Here is a 19,904-nt window from a genome sequence, read left to right on the forward strand (position 1 = left end):
GACTACTACTACTACTGACTACTACTGACTACTGACTACTACTGACTACTACTGACTACTACTGACTACTACTGACTACTGACTACTACTGAATACTACTACTGACTACTACTACTACTACTACTACTGACTACTACTACTACTACTGACTACTACTACTACTGACTACTACTGACTACTGACTACTACTACTACTGACTACTACTGACTACTACTACTACTGACTACTACTACTACTACTGACTACTACTGACTACTACTGACTACTACTGACTACTACTACTACTACTGACTACTACTACTACTGACTACTACTGACTACTACTGACTACTACTGACTACTACTACTACTACTGACTACTACTACTACTGACTACTACTACTACTACTGACTACTACTGACTACTACTACTGACTACTACTACTACTACTACTGACTACTACTACTACTACTGACTACTACTGACTACTACTACTACTGACTACTACTGACTACTACTGACTACTACTGACTACTACTACTACTACTACTACTATTATTATTATACTAGCACTATTACTATACTACTTTTATTACCACCACTACACTACTACTATTACTACCACTATACTATATTCTAGTACTATACTATTACCACACCCCTAGTACTTATAATACTACACTACTACTATTACTGCTGCTGCTTCTTCTACTGTGGCTAACACTATACTACTACTTCTACTATGGTATTATTAACACACTATACTTATAGTACATTTACTACTACTGCTTCTTTTACTACTTTTATTATGTCTACCACTACTAGCACATGTACTACTATATTGAAGTTACTTCTGCTTCTACAAGTACTACATCTACTATTATTACTATTAATATTACTTCTACAATTACTACTGTGATGGTGGAATCTGGGGGGTTGTGTATCATGTTGTGTAGGTTCGTATTTTAGGTGTGGTTCACTGTCCATTCTTTGTATTGCTTGTGTGTACATTGTACTGTCTGTAGGTAACCACCCCCTGTAGTGTTTCTGCCCCTAAGTCTGAGGGAGGGGGGCCTGGGATCCACCTAAACTCTCTGCTTACCTGAAGAATTGGGCAGTCTGTTTGAGAACTTCAACAGAGAAGGACTAAGATTGATCCTCTGGACAGAAGCTGCAGCTTCTCAGAGAGACCTGGACATTTATCGCTTACTGGACTATATTCGTGTTTCTGGACTATTTTTACCCCTGTATGGTGGATTATGTTATGGACCATTTGATTGCTTGGAATAAATGTTCTTTGGATTGACCATCCATCTCTATCTAGCACTTCTTATTAAGCAATGATCAATAATGCAGCCATTCCGATCCTGTCTTGGTGAGAGGGCTGCTCCATACCATGCGTAGATAGTTCATAAGGCTGGTCCCGTGTTGCCAGATCTGTGACGTGCTGCAGGACAGCTGCTTCACACCAATCTCCTGGCTCCGGTTTAACTCCCGCACGGCATTGACCACAACATGTACAGCGTCAAACATGAGCGCAGCCGAGAGCTGAGGAAAGAAGGAAAATGTCAGCACGCTCATAGTCATGGCCGAAAGTGTTGGAACTGTTGAAATTGTCCCAGACAATTACGTATTTCTCCCAGAAATTATGGCAATTATACGTTTTGTTATATACAGGTTTATTTCTTTTGTGTGTATTGTAACACCACAAAAATTGAAAAAACGCACACAAAACCCCAAAACTGTTGGTACCTTTCCAAAAATCTGAGTAAACAACTTTGTTTCAAGCATGTGATGTTCATTCAGACTCTCCTGTGGCAAGTAACAGGTGTGGGCAATATGAAATCACACCTGAAACACGATGAAAAGGCGAGAAGTTGACTCAATTTTTGCATTGTGTGTTTGTGTGTGCCACACTAAGCATGGAGAACAGAAAGAGGAAAAGAGAGAACAGTCTGAGGACTTGAGAATTAAAATTGTAAAAAAAAAATATCAATAATGTCAAGGTTAGAAGTCTATCCCCAGAGATCTTGATGTTCCTTTGTCCACAGTGCGCAGCATAATGAAGAGGTTTACAACCCATGGTACTGTAGCTAATCTCCCTGGATGTGGAAGGCAGAGAAAAATTGATAAAAGCCTTTTTTTCAGTCTTTTTTTTCTGGAAGAAATACTTAATTTTCTGGAACAATTGTAAAGGTGCCAACATAATCGCTCATGACTGTATATATGTAGAATCTGAAGAGTACCAATGTCATCACAGTATCACCCAAAAATCAGACAGAAAAGTAAGCTCACCGCTGGTCCCAGATATGTGCTCAGCTCACAGTTTTCTCTCCAGGACATGTTGAGGCTTCTTATGAATTCCAAATAGAAGGGATGGCTACTATTGTACATGGAAAACCCCAGGATGTTGGAATGGTCACTCACCACCCCTTCTAAGGATAACAAGGGAAAATCCTGGGGTGGGAAGAAAAAAAAACAGATGTAGTTATGTATATACCACCATTATATGGATTGGGGCTCATTAGAATGTGGAGGAGCACTTGGAGCTGCACAACGAAAAGCACCAGAACGAAATGTGGACGAGCACTCGGAGCTGTACAAGGAAAAAGCACCAATCCGCAATGTGGATGAGCACTCGGAGCTGCACACGGAAAAAGCACCGATCCGCAATGTGGACGAGCACTCGGAGCTGCACAACGAAAAGCACCGGCACGCAATGTGGACGAGCACTCGGAGCTGCACAACGAAAAGCACCGGCACGCAATGTAGACGAGTACTCGGAGCTGCACATGGAAAAAGCACCGATCCGCAATGTGGACGAGCACTCGCAGCTGCACAAGGAAAAAGCACCGATCCGCAATATGGAAGAGCACTCGGAGCTGCACACGGAGAAAGCACCAATCTGCAATGTGGACGAGCACTCGGAGCTGCACAACGAAAAGCACCGGCACGCAATGTAGACGAGTACTCGGAGCTGCACATGGAAAAAGCACCGATCCGCAATGTGGACGAGCACTCGCAGCTGCACAAGGAAAAAGCACCGATCCGCAATGTGGACGAGCACTCGGAGCTGCACAACGAAAAGCACCAGAACGAAATGTGGACGAGCACTCGGAGCTGCACAAGGAAAAAGCACCGATCCGCAATGTGGACGAGCACTCGGAGCTGCACAACGAAAAGCACCGGCACGCAATGTGGAGGAGTACAGGGAGCTGCACAAGGAAAAAGCACCGATCCGCAATGTGGACGAGCTCTTGGAGCTGCACAAGGAAAAAAGCACCGGAACACAATGTGGATGAGCACTCGAAGCTGCACATGGAAAAAGCACCGGTCCGCAATATGGAAGAGCACTCGGAGCTGCACACTGAAAAAGCACCGATCCGCAATGTGGACGAGCACTTGGAGCTGCACAAGGAAAAAGCACCAATCCGCAATGTGGACGAGCACTCGGAGCTGCACAACGAAAAGCACCGGCGTGCAATGTGGAGGAGTACAGGGAGCTGCACAAGGAAAAAGCACCAATACGCAATGTGGACGAGCTCTTGGAGCTGCACAAGGAAAAAGCACCGGAACACAATGTGGATGAGCACTCGAAGCTGCACATGGAAAAAGCACCGGTCCGCAATGTGGATGAGCACTCGGAACTGAACAACAAAAAGCACCGATCCGCAATGTGGACGAGCACTCGGAGCTGCACAATGAAAAGCACCGATCCACAATGTGGACGAGCACTCGGAGCTGCCCGAGCAAAAAGCACCAGTCTGCAATATGGATGAGCACTCGGAGATGCACAAGCAAAAAGCACTGATCCGCAATGTGGATGAGCACTCGGAGCTGCACAAGGAAAAAGCACCGATCCGCAATGTGGACGAGCACTCAGAGCTGCACAATGAAAAGCATCGGCACGCAATGTGGAGTACAGGGAGCTGCACAAGGAAAAAGCACCGATCCGCAATGTGGACGAGTTCTTGGAGCTGCACAATGAAAAGCACCAGAACGCAATATGGATGAGCACTTGAAGCTGCACATGGAAAAAGCACCGATTCGCAATATGGACGAGCACTCAGAGCAGAACAAGGAAAAAGCACTGGTTCGCAATGTGGACGAGCACTCGGAGCTGCACAACGAAAAGCACCGGCACGCAATGTGGAGGAGTACAGGGAGCTGCACAAGGAAAAAGCACCGATCCGCAATGTGGACAAGCACTCGGAGCTGCACAAGGAAAAAGTACCGATCCGCAATGTGGACAAGCATTCGGAGCTGCACAAGGAAAAAGCACCGATCCGCAATGTGGACAAGCATTCGGAGCTGCACAAGGAAAAAGCACCGATCCGCAATGTGGACAAGCATTCGGAGCTGCACAAGGAAAAAGCACCGATCCGCAATATGGATGAGCACTTGCAACTGCACAACGAAAAGCACCGGAACGAAATATGGACGAGCAGTCGGAGCTGCACAAGTTAAAAGCACCGATCCGCAATGTGGAGGAGTACAGGGAGCTGCACAACGAAAAGCACCAGAACGCAATGTGGAGGAGTACAGGGAGCTGCACAAGTAAAAAGCACCGGAATGCAATGTGGACGAGCACAGGGAGCTGCACAACAAAAAGCACCAGAACGCAATGTGGAGGAGTACAGGGAGCTGCACAAGGAAAAAGCACCAATCCATAATGTGGACGAACACTCGGAGCTGCACATGAAAAAAGCACCGTTCCGCAATGTGGACAAGCACTCGGAGCTACACAATGAAAAAGCACCGATCTGCAATGTAGACAAGCACTCAGAACTGCACAACGAAAAGCACCGGAACGAAATGTGGACGAGCACAGGGAGCTGCACAAGGAAAAAGCACCGATCCGCAATGTGGACGAGCACTCGCAGCTGCACAAGGAAAAAGCACCGATCCGCAATGTGGACGAGCACTCACAGCTGCACAAGGAAAAAGCACCGATCCGCAATGTGGACGAGCACTCGCAGCTGCAGAAGGAAAAAGCACCGGTCCGCAATGTGGACGAGCACTCGCAGCTGCACAAGGAAAAAGCACCGATCCGCAATGTGGACGAGCACTCGCAGCTGCAGAAGGAAAAAGCACCGGTCCGCAATGTGGACGAGCACTCGCAGCTGCACAAGGAAAAAGCACCGGTCCGCAATGTGGACGAGCACTCGGAGCTGCACATGGAAAAAGCCACGTCCACAATTTGCTCGCATGACTGCCCCTATTTCCAATACAGAACCATAAGAGAAATGGCAGCCACTTATCACAAAGACGTAGGGTCCCATCGTTAACCACCAGTTCTCACCATTGTTGTCAGGATATATTTGTAATGAGCGGACGTCATCCCGAGCTCGGAGGCCTATTAAAAAAAGAAAACGTATTAAAAACTGTAAAACGCAAATCAAAGTAAAAAATAAACATAAAACAGCAAAAAAAAAGAGAAGCCTGACCTTCTTCAGGATGAGATGGGACACCGTTGCGTTGGCGTCAATAATAATGGTGGACACCTTATCATCGCGGATCTCCTTTAATAAAGGCGTGGGATCGTTCGTGTCATCCAACATCCGCACGGAAAGCGTATCTTTTGATATTAGGAACTGACGGACCAACTCCTCTAGCCGCAGTAAACCTGGAGAACAGAAGAAGGAGCTGGCTGAGGAGCGCGATGGGGAATTCACCGCTTTAGGCAAAATTGGAACATTTGCAAGAGATTTAGAGAAGATAAGCAGTAAAAAGTTACTTTTTTTTCCGGTGATAGACGCTATAAATTACTAGAATAATCTTGTATCCTTCTGCATGAATCCGGTAGCCTCAAGCACATACACATATTGCTGTCACTTGACATGTGAGAGCTTCAGCTGCCCCCGAGCCAGCCCGTGACTCGGAGGGAACACTGTGCTCAGCGGTGATTTTTCTTCCCTAAGGACAGGTCCACATGGGCTGGAAAAAGCAGCGGAGGTAAAAACCCACAGCGGAATACAGCAGCAGGCACACGGAGAACAATTTTTTTTTTTTTTAACAAATCTCATCTCATGCCGCAGAATTTTCCAAGACTAAAATTGACCCGCGGTGCCAATTTTAACCGCTTCCCGCCAAGACCAATTTTCTTTTTTCCTCTTCCGCTTTCCACGCCACATAACTTTTTTTTTCCCATTGATAGAACGGTAAGAGGATTTGTTCCAGTTTTAAATATATTATATAATATACTTGAGAATAAAATAAAAACAAAAGATTAGAAATGGAGTGCAAAAAACAAATGTATTTTGCATTGTTTTTTGCATTCCATTTCCAACAACTATGAGTTTAAAATGTTCTCGGGTTAGGACTGTTACAACCATACTAAATTGATAGTTTTTTACAACTTTTATAAAAAAAAAAAAATTTTAATTCTTAAACATTTTTTATTTTATTTTGTAATCAATACAGCAGTGTAAGGGCCACATATCTTTTTTTAACCATTGACAGAACGAATTGTTTTTTTGAAAGTCAAGTTCCAGTTTTAAATATATTATATAATATACTGGAGAATAAAATAAAAAAAAATGGAAATGGAGTGCAAAAAACAAATGTATTTTGCATTGTTTTTTGCATTCCATTTCCAACAACTATGAGTTTAAAATAATCGCGGGTTAGGACTGTTACAACAATACTAAATTGATAGTTTTTTACGACTTTTATAAAAAAAAATGTTTAATTCTAAAACATTTTTTATTTTATTTTGTGATTAATAGAGCAGTGTAAGGGCCACATAACTTTTTTTTCTCATTGACAGAACGGTAAGAGGATTTGTTTTTTTTGAGAGTCAAGTTCCAGTTTTAAATATATTATATAATATACTTGAGAATAAAATAAAACAAAAAAAAAAGATAGGAAATGGAGTGCAAAAGACAATGTATTTTGCATTGTTTTTTGTATTCCATTTCCAACAACTATGAGTTTAAAATGTGTGTGGGTTAGGACTGTTACAACAATACTAAATTCATAGGTTTTAAAACCTTTCTAAAATATATATTTTTGTTAATTCTAAAACATTTCTTATTTTGTCATCAATACAGCAGTGTAAGGGCCACATAACTTTTTTTTCCCATTGACAGAACGATTTGTTTTTTTGAGAGTTCCAGATATAATATATATATATATATATATATATATATATATATATATATATATATATATATACATATATATATATATAAATATTATATATATATATATATATATATAATATATTGGAGAATGAAATAAAAAAAAGATTTGAAATGGAGTGCAATAAACAATGTAACTTTTTTTCCCCATTGACAGGATGGTAAGAGGATTTGTTTTTTTGAGAGTCAAGTTCCAGTTTTTAATATATTGTATAATATACTTGAGAATAAAACAAAAAAAAAAGAAGATTGGAAATGGAGTGCAAAAAACAATGTATTTTGGATTGTTTTTTGCATTCCATTTCCAACAACTATGAGTTTAAAATGTTCGCGGGTTAGAACTGTTACAACAATACTAAATTGATAGTTTTTTATGACTTTTATAAAAAAAAAAAAATTTAATTCTAAAACATTTTTTATTTTATTTTGTGATTGTAAGGGCCCCATAACTTTTTTTTTTCCCATTGACAGAACGGTAAGAGGATTTGTTTTTTTTGAGAGTCAAGTTCCAGTTTTAAATATATTATATAATATACTTGAGAATAAAATAAAAAAAAAGATTGGAAATGGAGTGCAAAAAACAATGTATTTTGCATTGTTTTTTGCATTCCATTTCCAACAACTATGAGTTTAAAATGTTTGCGGGTTAGGACTGGTACAGCAATACTAAATTCATAGTTTTTAAAACCTTTCTAAAATATATCTTTTTTAATTCTAAAACATTTTTTTTATTTTGTCATCAATACAGCAGTGTAAGGGCCACATAACTTTTTTTCCCATTTACAGAACGGTAAGAGGATTTGTTTTTTCTGAGAGTCAAGCTCCAGTTTTAAATATATAATATATAATATAGTGGAGAATAAATTTAAAAAAAAAAAAAGATTGGAAATGGAATGCAAAAAACAACATATTTTGCATTTTTTTTGCATTCCATTTCCAACAACTAGGAGTTAAAAATGTCCGCGGGTTAAGACTGTTACAACAGTACTAAATTAGATCGTTTTTTTATAACTTTTTTTTAATTCTTAAACATTTTTTATTTTATTTTGTGATCAGTAGAGAAGTGTAAGTAGTATTTATTGGTAGCATTTTTGGATTTTCGGATGCAGCGACAATCATGTTTTTTACAAGTTGACAAATATAATAAAAGAGGGTTTATTTAAGAACTTTTTATGCTTTTTAATATTTTTGTAAACAAAAAAAATCTCGCTAAGGAACTTTAACATGTGATGTCTTGGTAGCTAAAACAATGCACAGCAAAATGTACATATTGCAGTGTATTGTCTGGTCAGTATTCTCCATAGTCTGGGCTGAATAGGAATACTAAAGGCCGCTTTACACACTACGACATCGCTAAAGCGATTTTGTTGGGGTCACGGAATTTGTGACGCACATTCGGCCGTGTTAGCGATGTCGTTGCGTGTGACACCTATTAGCGATTTTGAATCGTTGCAAAAACGTTCAAAATCGCTAAATCAGTGATATCCCCCCCCCTAATCTCAATTATCGTTTCTGCAGCAGGTACGATGTAGTTCGTCGCTCCTGCGGCAGCACACATCGCTACGTGTGACACCGCAGGAACGAGGAACCTTGCCTTACCTGCGTCCCGCCCGCAATGATGAAGGAAGGAGGTGGGCGGGATGTTACGTCCCGCTCATCTCCGCCCCTCTGCTTTCATTGGGCGGCCGATTAGTGACGTCTCTGTGACGCCGAACGAACCGCCCCCTTAGAAAGGAGGCGGTGCGCCGGTCACAGCGACATCGCTATGCAGGCAAGTAGTGTGACGGGTCTGAGCGAAGTTGTGCGCCACGGGCAGCGATTTGCCCGTGTCGCACAACCGATGGGGGCGGGTACCCACGCTAGCGATATCAATATCGCAGCGTGTAAAGCGGCCTTTAGATGTACTGCAATCCTTTATTTGGATCTTAGATGCAATTGTGGCACCCTGGACAAGCCAGGGGCCACAGAGCACAACACCCACACACCCCACACTCCCGGCAGGCACACCAAAGCCAGAACACAAAACCCTTGTTGCCTTCCTCAAGGGGATGATGATCACACCAGGGGGTGGGCCAGGCGGTTGGTCCCACCCACCGAGGAGTTCACAGTCCTGGAGGCGGGAAAACCAGCAGATTAGTTTTGGAGAGGAGTGAGGACAGTTGAGAAGTGAAAGTGAGCAGAAGGTAGTAGTCGAGCAGCCTGAAGTTGGTCCGGGTGTGTGGCCCGGACAGATCAGCAAGGTTGGCAGACAGTGGTGACCGTCTGCAGGAGTGGCCGATTGGAGTCTACCGTAAGGACCGTGGACGGGCGGTGGCCCGGCGGTACCGGACCGGTACACAAAGAGGAGCCAGCACCATCTGGCAGGGGCTTTTCGGACCCCGGCAAGGCTAGGAGTCGCCGTGAATTTGCCAAATCCGTTAGTGAAGGGGACCTCCTGGGTTTTCAAACAGTCAACTCCCGACAGAAGGCAACCGTCCAACCGAGTGAGAGAGACACCACCACCGCCAAGGCAACCGTTTCTCAGGGCCAGCGCCTGCGGGCAAAAGGGGTTCCTCCGGCCCATATCCAAGCCGGGGAGGGGGTTACCGGTGGGAACCCCTTGGAACCGTACAGACATCTCAGGTGCAGGGAAAGGCAGTCACCACCAACCTGCCGGGAGCAACAACACCGCAGCCGTCTGTGGGACCCGTCCATCCAGCCGTGTGTTTTACCGAGACTGTGTCTTCATCATTGGGCTGAGGGAGTACCACCGTGCCGTGCGGCACAGCGCTGCCCCTGCGACCCTGCACCTCGCCAGGCCCCGTAGCCCGCCTGACATCCATCCCTACCCCATCACCGGGCCCCGGGACAACCAACCCCCTACCCACGGAGGGGAGAAATAACAACCAAGCTGCTCCCTGTCACCGCTCCCGGGATCCCCGTCCAGAGCACCGGTGGTGTCACCATTATCACCACAACCGTGGCTGTCGTCAAGGACAATAAATCCCCACAATCAATCCAAATCCCCTTTTTCGGGCGAGGAGCGCCGCTCGAGTCCCCGGGATCCGGCCCACCGCTCGAGCCACCACCGAGCAGCAGTATCCGCAGCAGCAGCGGCAGCCGGACCCGAGCAGTGGGAGAGCGCAGCGTCCCCTCCTCTGCCTGCGACACAATGGCAACCCTCTTGTGACCCTGTGATCACATTGTGGGTGTGGTTGTTGAGAAAGAACCTCTAACTGCTTAGATGCTGCGGTTGCTATTGACCGTGGCATCTAAGGAGGTTAACTGCCAGTGGTGCAGGCTTAGCTCTTGTGTGTCTTGTGTGTCCTTTCCACTTTGGAAGGAAGAGATAGAATTGTGGAGAAAGTCCTTCTAACTGCTTAGATGCTGCGATCACTATTGACCATGGCATCTAAGGAGGTTAACTGCCAGGATCAGAGTAATTATATATCTCAGGATTTGCTGGCTGGTTTTCCCTTCCAGGGACAGGTATCCTGCTCAACACATAGGTACGGATCCTATCTAGGGTGGTCAGGAGAGCCAGGGGCCAGTGGAAGGTTTAGTCAGGGGTCACCATCTCCCTTTTCTCTTCCGTGTCGCCATATACGTGGTACTTCCCCAAACCTAGCGTGACAATGGAGCAAGCTAATCTCTTGAGGGTCACTCCATACATCTCCTTTAGACTTTGGAAGGAATATCATTGTTGAGACCACCTCTCTAACTGCTTAGATGCTGCGATCACTATTGACCATGGCATCTAAGGAGGTTAACTGCCAGGATCAGAGTAATTATATAGGTCATGAGTTGCAGGCTGGTATTCCCTTCCATGGACAGGTATCCTGTTCTGCGCATAGTGGCGGATCCTATCTAGGGTGGCCAGGGGAGCCAAGGGCCAGTGGTTACCATCTCCCCCTTCTCTTCTGTGTCACCATACACGTTGTACTTCACCAAACCTAGCGTGACAATGGAGCAAGCTAATCTCTTGAGAGTCACTCCATACATCTCCTTTCGACTTTGGAAGGAATATCATTGTTGAGACAGCCTCTCTAACTGCTTAGATGCTGCGATCACTATTGACCATGGCATTTGAGGAGGTTAACAGCCAGGATTAGAATTATTACCAATGCAAGCTGTTATTCCTTGTGTATATAAGTCGCGGTTGACAAACAGTCCTGTGGTGTCCGGCTGTAGAAAGTCATAGCATTTAGCTACACAAACTGCTCCCTGACAATCTATTCTTTCTGCTGTGGTGTAAATGGTATCTCAAGAACTTCTCTGCTAGGGGTTAATCCCTTTACTTTTAGGACCCTGTGGATATCCTCACCTTTCAGCTAATAATCATCATCATTTTCCCTTGTGTCCTTAAATACTGACATTTCCCCTTGGTGTTTGCTGGTGACAGACTCATATTCCTATATAAGCCTTGGATGCAAGCAGTTGGCTTGTATTCATCTGTAGAATCTTTGTTGTTTGTTGCTGTACCTCTTTCAGAGTCTTCTTGGTGATAAGTTATTCATATACTTTCCCCTGTGTGTGTGTTCCCTGTGTTTTTTTTAGAACTTACTGGGGTTGACTAAGTGTCTGTCCCATCTGTTCCTTACCTAGGGCCCAGTTCAGGGTCAGCCAGGGCTAGGTATCCTGCTCGGCGCGTAGGTGCAGAACCTACTGTATATATAGCACAATTAAAGACCCTCTTGAATTTCAGGATTAGGGACAATGTAAGTTTAGGTGGGTCTGTGACGTCCTGGCCTATCAGGTCGTCACAGTGTAATGTGCAATATGCCCTTCTGTGCAATATCCACCTCCTCCTTGGTTACGGGTCCCTGACCTTTGGTGTTGCTAAGAACAGGCTAATAAAAATCCTAGGAACACTCTGCACCACACCCACCAGACACACCAGTGGCTGACCTGAAGGGAATAGGGTCGCCCACTTGGGGGGTTGGTTAAGGGGAGGTCAGGAGTGTTAGGAGCAGCACAGGGTAGTGTTGGAGGTGGAAGTGAGAGGAGGTCAGGAGCTGGACTCCTTGGTTTACTAGGTAGCAGACGTTGGTCTGGGCCTGGTAGGAGCTGGACCCCGGTCGCAGGGGATCATGACAAGGTGCACGGTCTGTCAAGGAGGACAGCCGGCGGCCTTGTGCCATCACCAGGCAGGGGCCAGGGCACAACGGGGTACGTGGACCCTAGGTTGAGAAGGAGCTTCAAGCGTCTTAACAATTTACCCGACGAGGACGGAGCTTTCAAGATCCGCTCTCCACTCACTCCAAAATCGGGGTACAAGCACAACGAGGAGGATAGGACTTTCCCACTACATAGTCCAGAAAATCCCAAGCGTGAACCCTGAGAGCAAGCTCACCCAGTTAGCCACACTGGGGAGCGGGACCTGATAGTCCCTCTAGCTTAGAACTATTTAGAAGAAAGGTGCCACGGAAAAGGCCACAGGCTAACAAGCAACACCAACGGGCACGGGATCCAGGCGTGCTCCCTCCCTGCTGCAGCCGTGCTACGAACTTTGGTTTACCACAGTTGTCGGTGTCAGTGTTATTGGGCTGAGTGAGTACTAAAATGATCCCTGACTGACCAAACAGCACCTCCCTGTGACCAACACCGAGTCCCGGGGCATTTCCCCCTACCTGTGGAGAGGTTAAACATCTGGCTGCCCACACCATCGCCACCGGGTACTCCCCATTGCAGCGGTGGTACTACACCTTTCCACGCACCATGGGTGGCGTCACGAATGGTCCATAAAATCCCTTGTAAATAATCCCCCCTTTATTCCGAGTGGCCACGCGACCCCGAGAGCCACCGCAGATCCGGATCCGAGCAGCGGCGGCAGGCTGCTGACACGGGGGCGGTACAGGTCCGTTCTTTGATCATTAGCTGAAGCAATAATTGTAGATACATTTATAGTAATGTCTGACCGACCGTGTAACACATGGATGGACCTCGTTAGCCAGAGCCATTCTGTGTTAATGGGTTTCTGCTCCGTAGATGGCCCCCATCACGATTAGGGCACAAAGACACGGGGTTGTCTTGAGGAATCAGCCCCCTTTGAGATCTGAGCCTTCCGTTCACACTTGAGTCACATAGTTACATGGACGTCTATCAAGTTCAACCTGTCTCAGATCAATTATAAATCATTCAATGCTGAATAAATTATACCCCTCGCTGCCACTTGTCATTAGATCAGCATTGAGCGCCGGCTTTCCTTTGCTCTTAGACAGCCAGCTGCATTCTGCACCAATCAATCTAGGAAGGAAAAAAAAATACCGGGATTCTGACGGGTTCATTAATAGTTGATGTGGAAACAGCAGATCACAACTGATCTATCAAATGGATCATAGGCACAGGATCTGAGCGCCACCGGTGCTAGGTGCTCCGATTCTGCTCATTCTCCTTCGGTGCTGCCTCCAAGGCGCGAGCCACTGACGTCCAATGTCTTAAGGGCCAGCCCTAGTCCACTCTCTGCAACCACTAATCTGCTGACCAAGGGTACTTAAAGTATAACGGTTGTTAAGAATGTATAGGTGACTGCACCTATCTCCATCATTTTTCTCCCTCCTCCTCTATCCATAGAATTTTAAAAGCACCAACTGTCATCTCCTAGCTATGGCGGTAACAGCTGTTTCAGGTGAACTTCCACCAACTCCTATCTCCTCCATAGAACTAAAAAAGCACCAACTGCCATCTCCTAGCTATGGCGGTAACAGCTGTTTCAGGTGAACTTCCACCGGCTCCTCCCTCCTCCATAGAACTATAAAAGCACCAACTGTCATCCCCTAGCTATAACTGTAACTGTGGTTTCAGGAGAACTTTCACCGACTACTCAGTCCTCCATAGAACCATAAAAGCACCAGCTGTCATCTCCTAGCTATGATTGTCGTTTCAGCAGAACTTCCACCTACTCCTCTCTCCTCCATAGAACTAAAAAAGCACGAATTGTCATCTCCTAGCTATGACCGTATTGGTCGTTTCAGAAGAACTTCCACCGGCTCATCCATCCTCCATAGAACTAAAAAAGCACCAACTGTCATCTCCTAGCTATAGTGGTAACAGCTGTTTGAGGAGAACTTCCACTGGCTCCTTCTTGCTCCATAGAACTACAAAGCACCAACTGTCATCTTCTAGCTATGACTGTAACTTTTGTTTCAGGAGAACTTCCACCGGCTCCTCCCTCCTCCATAGAACTAAAAAAGCACCAATTGTCATCTCCTAGCTATGATTAACTGTCGTTTCAGGTGAACTTCCACTGGCTCCTCCCTCCTCCGTAGAACTAAATATAGCACCAACTGTCATCCCCTAGCTATGACCATATCGGTCGTTTCAGAAGAACTTCCACCGGCTCCTCCCTCCTCCGTAGAACTAAAAAAAGCACCAACTGTCATCCCCTAGCTATGACCGTATCGGTCGTTTCAGAAGAACTTCCACCGGCTCCTCCCTCCTCCATAGAACTAAAAAAGAACCAACTGTCATCTCCTAGCTAAAATATAAGCCCTACTCCAACAATAAGCCCTAGTAGGATTTGGGGCTTTTTTGGGTATGATTAAAATATAAGCCCTACTTTAAAAATAAACCCTAGTAGGATTTTGGGGGCTTTTTTTGCGTATGCTTAAAATATAAGCCCTACTCCAACAATAAGCCCTAGAAGGATTTGGGGCTTTTTTGGGTATGATTAAAATATAAGCCCTACTCCAAAAATAAGCCCTAGTAGGATTTTTGGGGCTTTGAGTTTGCTTAAAATATAAGCCCTACTCCAAAAAAATAAGCCCTGGTAGGATTTGGGGGGCTTTTTTGAATATACTTAAAATATAAGCCCTACTCCAAAAATAAGCCCTAGTAGGATTTTAGGGTTTTTTTGCGTATGCTTAAAATATAAGCCCTACTCCAAATAAATAAGCCCTAGTAGGATTTTTGGGGCTTTGAGTTTGCTTAAAATATAAGCCCTACTCCAAAAATAAGCCCTAGTAGGATTTTGGGGGCTTTTTTTTGCTTATGGTTAAAATATAAGCCCTACTTCAAAAATAAGCCCTAGTGGGTTTTTGGGGCTTTTTTGAATAAGCTTAAAATATAAGCCCTATTAGGATTTTGTGGCTTTTTTTGCGTATGCCTAAAAAATGAGCCCTACTACAAAATTAAGCCCTAGTAGAATTTTGGGGCTTTTTTAAATATGCTTAAAATATAAGCCCTACTCCAAAATTAAGCCCTAGTAGAATTTTGGGGCTTTTTTTTAAATATGCTTAAAATATAATCCCTATTCCAAAATTAAGCCCTAATAGGAATTTTCAGGGCTGTGAGTATGCTTAAAATTAAAACCCTACTCCAAAAATAAGCCCTAGTTGGCGTACCATCAGCACTGACTACATATTAACATTTTTCCCAAAAAATAATGAAAAAAAAAAAAAAAGACTCAACCAGTAAACAATAAGATTCAGTGGCGAATATAACAATGCAATTTACATAAAATCCATCGATGTTGCAAGCAACAATGTATTCGGCTGGCAGGATAAGGGTGAGGACAGAGCAAAAAATACAAAAATAAAAAAAATATAAAAAAAAAAAAAAAAAGGAATGTGCCCATAAGAGGCCAACTCCACATAACATGACTGTTCTATTTTAATTTCACTCTTAGCAGCTGACTTAAATTTCACTTGACACGTAGCACACGCGTTTTGCAGCCGGTGCAGCTCCACAGCTCACGGACCACTGAGGAACTGGAGGATTTTATGTAATAATAGTTAAAAAAAAAAGGGAACAGTGTCTATCAGGTACCAAAAAGTAGGTTAAAAGGAAAAGCAAAATTCAGTATGTAAATATTATAATAGCACACAGCCAGTGCAAAAAGTGAGATATCCTTCAAAGCAACCAAACCGGGTTAGTTATCCCCCATTAAAATGATGGAGAACCCCATTAAAGGGGTTGTCTGGGTTTATATAAAAAGTATAAAAAGGAAATTACTGCTAGAAAGTAATCTAAAAAAGTTTGATACTTACCAGCTTTGCTTTTCCACAGTCCTCCAAAAGAGCAAGAAGCGATAACGACCGCTAAGGCCTGTGATTGGCTGCAGCGGTTAGGTAACAAAATAAAAATCCTGTGATGATGTACCGTAGCAGTCACCAGTTCTGCATCTGTCTCAGGGTGACAGGGGCCCAGGACTCCTAGATTGGCCCTCAGGCTGGGGGTCCTAGCTGTTCCTACTCCCAGAGATACGTCTCATGGTGACCATGTCTGGGTCGCCTTCCTAGCCCTACTCCTGGCCAGTCCTGATCTAATACCCCCTCTCCCCCATCCCAGGGGAGGACCAGGACAGTAGTGGTGAACCAACAGATATGGTCAAAAGAGGAAACCAAAACTCTATCACACAGCTAGCACACACGTAGATATAGCATAATATGTGATCAGGAGGAAATAAAGAGTAGGGAGGAAATAACCAGACGACAAGAGGAATTCCACAGCACACCAAGTAGCACACAGTAATTCACCAGCAAAAGGAACACAACAGGGTTTGCGAAAGCTATAGTAGGCATGAGAAGACAGATTTCTCCATCTTAAAAAGGCAGGGAGTACCTGTGATAGCCATGCTCCTTGCCAGTCCTAATCTAATACCCCCTCTCCCCCATCCCAGGGGAGGACCAGGACAGTAGTGGTGAACCCACAGATATGGACAAAAGAGAAAACCAAAACTCTATCACACAGCTAGCACACACAGAGATATAGGACAGGATGTGATCAGGAGGAAATAAAGAGCAGAGAAGAAATAACCAGACGACAAGAGGATTTCCACAGCACACTAAGTAGCACACAGTAATTCACCAGCAACAGGAACACAACGGGTTAGCGAAAACTATAGCCAGCATGGGAAGACAGATTCCTGCATCTCAAAAAGGCATGGAGTACCTATGATAGGTCTCCCGCAACATGTGATCAAACAGTAACTAGCAGGTTTGCACAAATTAACTCCTACTAATCTGATCACTAATGAGCACACAGCTGGTTGATGCCCGAGCCTGCCTGTGCAAGTCAGAAGCACAAAAGAAAGCATAGTGTGGAGTGTCAGAGTCTATAGTCTGAACAGTGTCTGATGCCGCCATGATAGCATCCCCTTCACTTTTCTTCACCCTACCCGGCCATCGTCCTTAATACAACTATGCAAAAAGCTGCATTAAGCCTTGATTCCGATGTAAGATATCTAAGAGCGCTGCTCTGCAGACAAAAAAAAAAAAGAAAACGGATGGAAATGTGGCGCTATACCAGTGCTTCATCCTGCGTATCCTGAGTGGTGCTCCTGAGGCTGCATTATCAGGGGCGAAACGTAAGTGGATGCAGTGATTTTAGTTGCTCCTGGGTCTTAGAACCAAAGGGGATCCATATGATCCCTTGTCCATTATGACAAGAACAATAACCACAACAATTGGGTGAGCCTGTCGGAGATTTTGCGTTAGGGTCCAAAAGCTTCAAGTTACGCCACTGTTGCCCTTTGTATAGTAATGGTATATTCAACGACTCATCACTTTACAGGAAAACCCGTATGACAGCCTGACATTCAAAATTCTGTCCGAGGCTTCTACGCAGCGGATTCCGACTTGACTGTGATAAAATCTACTTACTACCAAAGTGCCAGCGTGCAGTCAGATGCCAGGAAGCGTCTGACAGAATTTTTAAAGGCACCTGTGGGAAATCTCCTGGAAGAAAAAGAAGAGAAGGTTCCCTGCAGGATACACAGTCGAAATCTTAAGTGCCGGCCAAGAAGAGACAGAAGTGCAGACTAAGGATGAAGACTGTAGGCATTCATGTGGCCCGATATCTCCATCAGCACCAAAAGACTGTGCCGGCCAAGAAGAGACAGAACTGTGGACTAATGATGAAGACTGTAGGCATTCATGTGGCCTGATATCTCAATCAGCACCAGAAGACTGTGCCGGCCAAGAAGAGACAGAACTGTGGACTAATGATGAAGACTGTAGGCATTCATGTGGCCTGATATCTCAATCAGCACTGGCAGCGTAAGACTGTTCCGACCAAGAAGAGACAGAACTGTAGACTAAGGATGAAGACTTTAGGCATTCGTGTGGCCCAATATCTCCATCAAACCAGAAAACTGTGCCGGCCAAGAAGAGACCGAAGTATAGACTAAGGATGAAGACTGTAGGCATTCGTGTGGCCCAATATCTCCATCAAACCAGAAAACTGTGCCGGCCAAGAAGAGACAGAAGTATAGACTAAGGATGAAGACTGTAGGCATTCGTGTGGTCCGATATCTCCATCAGCACCAGAAGACTGTGCTGGCCAAGAAGAGACAGAAGTATAGACTAAGGATGAGGACTGCAGGCATTCATGTGGCTCGACATCTCCATCAGCACCAGAAGACTGTGCCGGCCAAGAAGAGACAGAACTGTGGACTAATGATGAAGACTGTAGGCATTCGTGTGGCCCAATATCTCCATCAGCACTGGCAGCGGAAGACTGTGCCGGCCAAGAAGAGACAGAACTGTGGACTAATGATGAAGACTGCAGGCATTCGTGTGGCCCGATATCTCCATCAGGACCGGCACTGGAGGACTGTGCCGGCCGAGAAGAGACAGAAGTGTAGACTAAGGATGAAGACTGTAGGCATTCGTGTGGCCCGGTATCTCCATCAGGACCGGCAGCGGAGGACTGTGCCGGCCGTGTGGCTTTAAATCTGAGTTTCATCGAGGTCGTACGCCGGCTTTAATAGCATTTGGCGTGGCTTGGCTCGTTCTGTAAAACTCTCGGATTTACTTCAGTGTCCATAAAGACTATGAAAAAAAAAACACTTGCGCTGTCAACTGAGATTATTCCGCTCATGCTTAACGTAAGTCAGCGTTTCATAGCTGCCGAGGTTATGAGGTTAAGAAAATAAGACGTGTTCAACGAATTTCACAGATTTCATTTCAGCTACCCTGTCTCCAGAAAAGGCAAATAAAATCACACTTGAAGTAATACACAATTTTTAACTGCAGCTGGATGAAGACCATATGGAGAAGAGTGCAAAAAAGCGTAAGAACACGCCACATAAGGGTCCTTAGACGTCAACTTTTTGGGGGCTTTAGCGGCAAATTAGTTGTCTTCCACAAGGAAAGAAATATCAGGGACAATTACTGGAAGTAGCTATCCTAAAAAGCAGTATCCGACCCTTTTACAAATCTTGAAACTTGAGTAGGAATATTTGCCGTTGCCAGATAGCCATCTACGGGCAGCTGTAGCCAGATAGCCGTCTACGAGCAACTGTAGCCAGATAGTCATCTACGGGCAGCTGTAACCAGATAGTCATCTACGGGCATCTGTAGCCAGATAGTCATCTACGGGCAGCTGTAGCCAGATAGCCATCTACGGGCAGCTGTAGCCAGATAGCCGTCTACGAGCAACTGTAGCCAGATAGTCATCTACGGGCAGCTGTAACCAGATAGTCATCTACGGGCATCTGTAGCCAGATAGTCATCTACGGGCATCTGTAGCCAGATAGCCATCTACGGGCAGCTGTAGCCAGATAGTCATCTACGGGCATCTGTAGCCAGATAATCATATATGGGCAGCTGTAACCAGATAGTCATCTACGGGCAGCTGTAGCCAGATAGTCATCTTCGGGCAGCTGTAGCCAGATAATCATCTACGGGCAGCTGTAACCAGATAGTAATCTACGGGCAGCTGTAACCAGATAATCATATATGGGCAGCTGTAACCAGATAGCCATCTACGGGCAGCTGTAGCCAGATAGTCATCTACGGGCAGCTGTAGCCAGATAATCATCTACGGGCAGCTGTAACCAGATAGTCATCTACGGGCAGCT

The 19,904-nt window shown here is 44.9% G+C and overlaps 1 protein-coding gene across 1 annotated transcript in view; it reads right to left on the minus strand.

The window, feature by feature from the left end:
• Positions 1 to 1,376: 1,376 nt before the first annotated feature.
• Positions 1,377 to 19,904, minus strand: part of LOC142272515 (glutamate receptor ionotropic, kainate 5-like) — a gene marked incomplete at its 3' end in the record, with an annotated part of 61,639 nt that continues 43,111 nt past the window's right edge. Inside the window, exons 4-7 of the mRNA XM_075332505.1 lie at positions 5,429 to 5,607; positions 5,284 to 5,337; positions 2,277 to 2,438; positions 1,377 to 1,529 (exon numbers count right to left, since the gene is read on the minus strand). Of these exons, the coding sequence (XP_075188620.1) occupies positions 1,377 to 1,529; positions 2,277 to 2,438; positions 5,284 to 5,337; positions 5,429 to 5,607 (548 nt within the window). The remainder of the gene's footprint in view (positions 1,530 to 2,276; positions 2,439 to 5,283; positions 5,338 to 5,428; positions 5,608 to 19,904) is intronic.

Source organism: Anomaloglossus baeobatrachus, unplaced genomic scaffold (genome assembly GCF_048569485.1).
Source record: "Anomaloglossus baeobatrachus isolate aAnoBae1 unplaced genomic scaffold, aAnoBae1.hap1 Scaffold_3508, whole genome shotgun sequence".
Classification (NCBI taxonomy): domain Eukaryota; kingdom Metazoa; phylum Chordata; class Amphibia; order Anura; family Aromobatidae; genus Anomaloglossus; species Anomaloglossus baeobatrachus.